Raw genomic sequence first — 9,632 nt, forward strand, 5'->3', positions numbered from 1 at the left:
GTTAAATAAGACAAAATTCAATCAGTTTAATGATTCCGAATCAAATTTTTACGGAAAATCATATTATAATCTAAAAATTATGCTGAACTCAATTATAAAGTCAATTTCAGATTATCAAGTTTCTACGGCTTCCAATTTTTGATCCAAACATCCTAATTGTAACAGATATTTCTCTTATTAGACAGATATGAATCTATAATCATAAGATTCACTCAATTAAACTTAATTTCACATGGAATTTCACAGCAAGCATATAATTGCACAGAGTAAGGAACTGAAAGCATACCAGAAAACATGTACGAGGGTCGGGTTATTACAATTCAGCTGCCACATGGCATATAATACTAGATAAAGGAAAGCAAGTAGTTATTGTAGAAGATAAGTAAAAGAATTATTAAAAAATTACCCTTATCTTTATAAAGAAAATTCAATAGAAGAACTGATTCACTTTTCAAACACAAAATAAAAATTTAAGGTTTTTGTTAGAATAAAATCTTAACTAGGTAGGGTTTTTACTAATTTATAATATTTATGACTTATATTTTATTTTTAAATTTTTTTCAGAGACTAAATATGTTTAAACTAAATACTTTAGGAACTTAATAGATTCAATCAATAGTTTAGGATCTAACCTGATTTTTATTTATATATTTTAGGGTCTTAATAAATTCAATCTATAGTTTAGGGGTTAAGTAGATAATTTAGCGATAGTTTAGAGGTAGAAAATATAATAAACCCCTTTTGTTTTCTTTGGCAACACATTTTTTATTTTTTTATTTTTAGTGATTGGATTTATAGCTCAACTTATTCCACCAGGGGAAAAAAAAAAACTCAACTTACAATTTTATATTATAACATATTCGAATTTTCCTATTTATTCAGCCGAATGGTGTTTGGTTGCAATTTTATATTAGAACTTATTTGGATTTTCCTACTTTTTTTTTTTTTTTTTTTTTCAAAGTGGTGTGTTTGGTAACGTTTACGTTTTCAGTTTATATTTACAAAAATTTTACAAATTGGTTTTTGTTTATTTTTAGAAAAACATAAACTACAAACGCGTTTGATAATTGACAAAATGTTTAAAAAAATTTAAAAATATAAAAAAGAGTGAGAAATAGCAAGTGGTGGCAAGTGGCGACGGAAGACGGTGGTGGCTAGTGGTGACGGTGGGTGGTGAGTAGCTAGTGGTGGTGGGTGGTGGCGGGTGGGTGGGTGACGGTGACGGTTGGTGGGTGGTAGCGAATGGGTGGTGGTGGCAGGTGGTGGGTGGTGGATGGCGGGTGGGTGGTGGTGGTGGGTGGGTAGGTGACGGTGGTGGGTGGTAGCGAGTGGGTGGTGGTGATGGTGGGTGGTGGTGGTAGGTGGGTGGGTGGTGATGGTGGGTGGGTGGGTGACGGTAGTGGGTGGTAGCGACTGGGTGGTGGTGGTGGTAGCGGTGGCGGTGGGTGGTAGGTGGTGGTGGCAGGTAGGTGGCGGATGGCGGGTGGTGGCGGGTGGTGGTGGTGGTGGTGGTGGGTGGGTGGGTGGGTGACGGTGGCGGGTGGTAGGTGGTAGCGAGTGGGTGGTGGTGGTGGCGGGTGGTGGTGGCAAGTGGGTGGTGAATGGCGGGTGGTGGTAATGGTGGGTGGGTAGGTGGGTGGGTGAGTGACGGTGGCGGGTGGTAGATGGTAGCGAGTGGGTAGTGGGTGGTGGGTGGCTGGTGGTGGTGGTCGGTAGGTGGCGGGTGGTGGTGGTCGGTGGGTGGGTGACGGTGGCAGGTGGTAGGTGGTAGGTGGTAGCGAGTGGGTGGTGGTGGTGGTGGTGGGTGGCGAGTGAGTGGTGGGTGATGGCGGGTGGGTGGCAGGTGGCTGGTGGTAGTGGGTGGCTGGTGGTGGATGGTGGTGGTAGGTGGGTGGTGAGTGGTGGTGGCATGTAGGTGGCAGGTGGTGATGGCGAGCGGTGGATGGTAGTGGCGGGTGGCGGGTGGATGGCAGGTGGGTGGTGGGTGGTAGCGGCGGTGGCGGCGAGGGGTGGGTGGCAGGTGAGTGGTGTCTGGTGGGTGGGTGGTGGGTAGTGGTGGCAGGTGGTGGGTGGTGGTGGTGGCAAGTGGGTGGTGAGTGGTGGTGGTAGGTGGGTGGTGGGTGGTGGTGGCGGAAGACGGTGGTGAAAAATGGTGGCGGGTGGTGACTAGTGTTGGGTGGTAAAAAAAAAAAACCGAAAACTCAAAATGAAAACACATTTTTTATATTTTTATTTTTTGGCCAAATTTATAAACTGAGACCACTGATTTATAAATCAAAAATTTTACTAAACAAATTTTTATTTGAGTTCTTTAAATTTTTATAAATATAAACAAAAAACTGAAAAGATAAGTGTTACCAAACGGTATCTAAAAGTTCAGACAAAAACAGATGCAGCCATGGTGGTTATCCTCCTCCTTTAGAAGGAGATACAACTCAGGTTTATCGTTCCAAATACAAACACAAGAACAACCAACAATCATAACCTGCAACATACTGCGGCCTCCAACCAATAACCATAACCCACAACATATATATATATATATATATATGTATATAAAGGTGAGATTTTTTTAAGTTATAATTATAACTTTTTTAGATTTTTGTAACCCTTCAATAATTATGGAAAAAATAATTTCATCTTTTTTTCTTTAATTATAATTTTTATAATTTTTTAAAGCATCTTGAATATTTACATCCTTTTGCCTTCAATCAAATTCATCTCTACATGAATTAAACCCAAGATCTCACATTAGAATAGCTAGAAATCAAACTTATCTTCGTATTCCAAAACCTCACAAAGGGTATTGAATAATCACTAATCCAAATGTCCTGATTGAGATCAATATATCCATAGTCATGATTATTATTTTTATTTCGTAACAATCATTAAGAACAAAACCAACGAGGTTGGATGACTTGGTAAGCATCAGATTCTTTGCCTTCACAGCTTAGGTTCGAATTCAACTGTCAGCAGTCCTCCTTGATAGGAAATCTTTAAGTTTAATATAAATTATCGCTGAGACATGCGGCTTGCCTTGGTCTTGGATTGGGGCAGAGAAAAATGTTTGGGGGCACTAATTAGTGCTCCCACTAATTAGGTGGCAGTGGGTCCCGTCATTAATGATGTGATGTTTTGGTCTTAGAGTTGTATTTTTGTTTTTTTTACTTTTTTAATGCATTAGTGCTATTAGTGGTGATGTTTTTAGTGGGATGAATCATTGCTGTTGGGGTAGACTCCCTCACATATCAAAATATATATGTATATATATATATATATATATAATAAAATCTTTTTACTTCAAAACGTATACTCAAACTTTAAAAATGTGTAAATTGTGGGTTGTTTAGAATATCCTAAATAAATGTATTTTTTGACTTTTTAGACTAAAAAGTTGAGGAAAAAAATATGGTTGTTTGGGTTAACTTTTTGACTTTTTATGAAAAAATATATATTAAAAAATTATATAAATTAGTGTGTAGGGAAAAATTAGAATTGAGAGCTGTGCAGCCGTAATTTTTAAATTTTGGTGAATAGTAATAAGTTTTTTACTTTTTAAATAACTTTTGACTTTTTTTTTAACTTACCAAACTTGGCCTAAATTTATCTTGATTGTAACTCACGATCAAACCATATCGGTCTAAACTTACATCTTACATAAATTTCTAGATATTTTATGAATATATAGACATATTTCAAATAAAAAAGATGACTTTGTCTTCAAGCCAATCCAAGTATCAATTCTCACATCATCTTATCTCTCTCTCTCTCTCTCTCTCTCTCTCTCTCTCTCTAACAATGGAATATGGGCTTCACATCTTATGCTCTTTTCGATGTATCCTTTTTGTTTTTGTTTTTGTGTTTTCATGTTTTCGTTTGTCTTACTGTGCCATAATAGAACAACTGATCAAGCCAAAAGCAGCAAAATCAAGCGGCTGTGATTTGTTCCAAGGAAGTTGGGTCTATGATGATACATACCCTCTCTACAACTTGTCCATCTGTCCGTTCATTGAGCCAGAATTTGATTGCCAGAGAAATGGACGGCCAGATAAGCTTTATCTCAAGTATAAATGGAAGCCCAATGGGTGTGATTTGCCAAGGTATGATGTATATTTATTTATTTATCATATGAGCTCAATCATAAATGTATAAAAAATTTAAGTTTACTTTTAGTAGCGGGAAAATCTGAACTTAATCAATATACGTGATATATGAACAATTGACTGTGCGGGTACATAATATTTGTTTGGACGATAGGATTAGATGGATATGAAAGATAAGTAAGATTGCGGATCTCACAATTTTTTATTTTATTTTATTTTTATTATTTTTTTGAGTATTATGAAATTATGGTTAAAATGGGATAAAGTGCAAATTACAAAAAAAAAAAATCCCAGGATTTGAGACATGTAACAAAATAAATCCTAGCTTTTTAATTTTGTTAATTTAAACATTATACTTTGTATTTATTTTTAATCTAAATCATTTGTCTATTTTAGTTAAATAAAATCGATGGAAAAATAAATATTTTATTCATTAAACTCATGAAAAATGGTGTTTTACACATTTTGTGTATATATTAAATTTAATAACTAAAATACTCTTTTTTTTTGTTAGTTTTATTTAACAAAAATAAAGGAACGTTTAGGTTGAAAATAAATCAAACGTTTATGATTTAAATTGACAAAATTAAAAATTCTGAATTTATTTTGTTATAAGACTCAAATTCTACGTGTTTTTTTTTATATATTTTATTTTATTGTAATGTAGATAAAAGATGAGATAGAATTTGAAATACAATTTTTTGCAATTAATCCCGGGTGGTTTTACTTTCTGTTTGTTATTTTCTTCACCTTTTCGGTGAGGGCACTTTGCCATCTCCTCTGTGTTGGTGGTTCTTAAGCCAACTTAAATTGGGTTAAGTTCTTTCCAGACTCGGTTGTTGGGAATTTTCGAAAATAAAATGGGTTAATTTTTTTAAATCTTTTTTCTTTTTTTGAAAAAGTTCTTTTAAGTTTTATGACTTATCCCATATTAAAAATATGATAATTTGGTGTAGACAATCTTGTGAGGAAAAATACTATCTTTAAAAAGTTACATTCATAACGCGACTTCAATTATAATTTTGGAAGCTATTATTCGAAGTTACGTCGTCATCGTCATTCCGAAAGATTTGCACCAACATCTGCTATCCTTTATTGATGTGTTTCTTTGAGTATTTTACATCAATAAATTCTTTTTTTTTTTTTTTGGGGGGGGGGTGAGGTGAGATTCAATAGCTCTCGATACAATAATTAATAGTAATGCACGTGTGAGCAAACAAACACCAGCCTAGGAAGGATTCAGAACAAAATCTTACGGCATAAACCTCACAATTACCCTTTTAGTCCCTGTATCTAATCTCACCAAACAACATTCACTAGAATAAAATAAAATGAAATGAAATATTCATTCATCAGCTTCTCTATGGAAGGAATGATTACAATACAGAATGGTGATTTCTTTCCGGAGTACCAGAAAAAAGAAGAATAAAATACTTAATGGTGTAGGCTTGAGACTTAAGAATTTGCTCCTCTCTAGGTGTCAGATTCGAAACCTTTGAAGTATTATCAATCCTTGTATTTGTATTAAGTGTCCATATAAAACTCTGCTCTAACTTTAATTGGGCCCCCATTAGTGGACAGTGAGATTAATCCCCAGAGATTAGTTGAGGTGCGTGCAAACTAACCCGAACACTCTAAGTTATAAAATAAAATTTTAAAAAAATAGAGAATGGTAACTTCATTTATAATTTACTTCTCATCATTTTTTTGGGTCAACCAAATACAAAAATTTACATTATAATAAAATAATTATTCAATTTCAAATCATTCTAATAAATCAAACGTTACCCAATCTGGTATTGTGGGTGCAGATTTAATGGTGAGGATTTGTTGAGGAGAATAAGGGGAAAGAAAATAATGTTTGTGGGGGACTCTCTAAGCCTGAATCAATGGCAGTCACTAACATGCATGATTCATGCTGCTGTGCCCAATCGACACTTCTCCATTCTACGGAAAGACGATCTCTCCACCTTTACCTTACAGGTTCTCGCTCATTTTTATTTTTTTAATTTTTTATTGGCAAAATGAGAAAATTACAATAAATAAAAAAAAAACTCCGAATTTGACAGTTCTACCAAAATAAACTTGAAATTTTAACTTTATTAATTTAAATTCCAATTTTTTAAATTTATTTTTAATATAAACCACCAATCTAATTCCGTTAAGTAAAATCGATGAAAAATATATTTTAATTGTTAAACTCAATATATATGCATATAAAATGTTTAAAATTCTTTTTCACATTGAATTTAATAATTAAAATATTATTTTTCTGTCGGTTTACTTAACAAAAATAGGTTGATCGTTTATATTGAAAATAACTCAAAAGAAAAGAGTTTAAATTGACAAAATAAAAAACTAAGGTCTTATTTTGTTAAAAGGGTCAAACCTGAGGGTTTTCTTTCTTTTTCTTTTTTTTTTTTTATAATTTTCCATTAAAAAAATATAATGATGTAATAAAGGCTTCGATTTTATTTTTTTGTCTTTTATTTCTTGTCGAATATGTATTAGGAATAATGTGAACAAGTGAAAATTGTGTGGTGGGAATTGCAGGAATATAATATATCTGTGATGATATCTCGAAATGCATTTCTAGTGGATTTGGTGAGGGAGAAGATAGGAAGAGTTTTAAAGCTGGATTCCATTGAAAATGGCAAATCATGGAAAGGGGTAGACATGCTTATCTTCAATACTTGGCATTGGTGGCTTCATAAGGGTAGCAGACAACCGTGAGTTTCTCAATAATAATAAATAATAAAATAAAATAAAATATATTTTGCACACCTATGTGATGGCTGATTAAGGGGTGTTCAAAAAATCGGCGAAATTGATAAATCCGTTTAATTTGATTTAAATCATTGGTTTAGTTTGATTTTTTTAATTATGATTTTAGTTATAGTTGTGAAAATAGTGGAACCGTTTCAATTGGTTTAGTTCCAAGGCTTTGTTTACTATTTCCAACCGGATCAGACCGGACCAGACCGTGATATATTTTTTATATTTTTATATAAAAATATAAAATATTTCTTATAAAATTTGAACACTAGCCATCATAGTAAAATTAATATGCTCTAACCAACTTAACCAAACTAAGGCTTCATTTGGGAAGTCAAACCTTGGGCTTTTTTTTGGCTAAAATAGCCACAAAAAATAAAATATCACATCTAATCCATAATTATTACATTTTTTCTCTCACAAAAAAGTCAAAAAAGCCAGAAGCCCTTTCTAAATGAGGTTTTTTAGCTCTAGATTAAAATAGTCAAAAAAGTCAAAAAGCCAAAAGCCAACCCACTTCCCAAACAAACCCTAATTATTATTAGTTTGTTTACTAACATAAAATACATATCATATTTAGGGTTCGTTTGGGAAGTGAGTTGATTTTTTGACTTTTTGATTTTTCTAGCTATTTTAGCTTGGGGCTAAAAAGCTTGGTTTGGGAATAGCTTTTGACTTTTTTGACTTTTTTGTGAAAGAAATAATATATAATGATTATGGGTTGCATGTGATGTTTTGTCTTATTGGACTAAAACGCCTATTTTGTTTTTTGTAGGTATTTTAGCTAAAAAAACCCCAAACCCTACTTGCCAAACGAGCACTTATTGTTATATAAAATTCTTAAAATCGTAAACCAAACCGAACTGAATCGGTTTCTATGGTACGGTTCTAGTCCAATTCTACAAGTTAACGGTTCATTTACGGCTCCAATTTTTTTCAAAACTATAAAAAAAAAAAAAAAAAAAGTTCACATCTTAGTTTACTTTAAAATCGGACCAATCCGATCCTTGTACACCCTAATTAGTATTGCACATTACATAGCATGAGCAAATTGTACTGAGGTCATATTTGTTTGAGTAAACTAGATTAGGTCATATTTGTACTGAGGTCATATTTGTTTGAGTAAACTAGATTAGGTAGAATTATCAATTTTTTTTTTTTTTAAAATGGTGATAAATTACACTTAGCATCCTTACACTTTGCACCAAATCTTATTTTCGCCTCCTAGTATATATACATGAAATCAGGATCAAAGTGGGATTTCAATAAAAGTATAGGGGGTTGACTGTCACAATTTCATATATAAGAACCAAAGTGAAATTTGAACAGAAGTGCAGAGGGTTGACTGTCATGATTTTATGTGTAAGGGCTAAAGATTTGATACAAAATGCAGGGATGCAAATTGCAATTTACCCTTAAAATTGTGTATATTATCGCATATTTGAATTAACTCAAGATTATGAAAAATGATTGACAAAATTCTATAAATTTTGTAATTTTACTAGTTAGTTTGAACCACTCTTTAATATCTTATTTTTTATCCCCCCTCACTGTTGGGACTTAGTAATCTCCCCATATAGGGATACCATATTGGGGTGGAGTGTTATGTTAGTTTAGAATTTAACTTTCTTATCTCAGTCAAATGTAGGATTATATATTTTGTTAGATTATAAATTCAATCCTAAAATTGTGTTTGTCTATATAAACAGTCACATTATACTCTTCTCTTCTATTAGTGAACTATAAACCATGAACTTAGACAATATTACAGAATCACGTAAATTTAATTGTCTTCTTTTCTTATTTTCTTATTTATGATTGACTTTTTTATCTGTAGGAGAGGGTTCAAGAAAGGAGTTGAAAAATTCGAAGATCTTCGAAGATCCTTGAAGAATAACTTCGAATTCTCTAGAATATAATGAGAGGCTTAGATTCTTTAATAATCTCAACTTAGGAACACAACAACAAAGGAGATGATGGAGATAAGAGATTGGGTGAAGAAGAAGGCAAAATGGCTAGAGAATAGAATAATGGCAAGGCTCTCCCATTGATCTCCCACTTTCACTCTCAAGGTTGATAATGGAGAAGGGAAATTAGTTCTTTCCCAAGAGTTAAAAATCTCCAAAATCCCTCCCTTGTAAAGCTATGGGTGGGTGCTATTTATAGGCACCTCATGATGTAGGATGGAGCCCATGTGCAAGGCACATGGGGGATATTCTCTCTAGCCACCTTGTCCGAGGGGGTGACCTCTCCGAGGAGGTGACTTCTCCGAGGAGGTGACTTCTCCGAGGATGAGAAAACCCCGAAGAGGAGATCAATCCCTCGGCGAACCCTTCTTCTTAGCCACACCTAACCAATGATCCCCAATCATCCCAAAGGGTCAGGGGTAGTCCCAGAGGACGTCCTGCCGCAAAATATTGCCGAGTCTCATGGACCCCCTGGGGTCGTGCCACCTCGACCCGGGTATAGGCTAGTTTAACCGAAGAGTGAATTTGTCTCCACTCACCGTCCTCGGGATCGGGTCCTTTGTTCGAACTCCATTACGCCCATGGTTCTGGTGCGTAGATCCCGGAAAGCTCCGAGCCCGCAAGTGTTCTGGGACTCATTAACGGAGCGACTTCTAGATTGCGTCTGAATCCGTTCGAAGCCGAGTATTTCGGACTTCTAGGTTCGTGGATCAGAACCCTTTCGAGTCTGAGTGCCTCGGATCTCTAGGCTTGCCTAATACCCTTTCGAGTTCCGGGCCTGAGTAAG

The 9,632-nt window shown here is 34.6% G+C and overlaps 1 protein-coding gene across 1 annotated transcript in view; it reads left to right on the top strand.

The window, feature by feature from the left end:
• Positions 1–3,722: 3,722 nt before the first annotated feature.
• LOC114280140 (protein trichome birefringence-like 41) overlaps positions 3,723–9,632 on the top strand; it is a 22,672-nt gene continuing 16,762 nt past the window's right edge. The window contains exons 1-3 of the mRNA XM_082879587.1: positions 3,723–4,100; positions 5,915–6,086; positions 6,657–6,832. Coding sequence (XP_082735713.1) covers positions 3,799–4,100; positions 5,915–6,086; positions 6,657–6,832 — 650 coding nt within the window. The 5' untranslated portion in view covers positions 3,723–3,798. The remainder of the gene's footprint in view (positions 4,101–5,914; positions 6,087–6,656; positions 6,833–9,632) is intronic.

Source organism: Camellia sinensis, chromosome 7 (genome assembly GCF_055761805.1).
Source record: "Camellia sinensis isolate YWXY chromosome 7, ASM5576180v1, whole genome shotgun sequence".
NCBI lineage: Eukaryota > Viridiplantae > Streptophyta > Magnoliopsida > Ericales > Theaceae > Camellia > Camellia sinensis.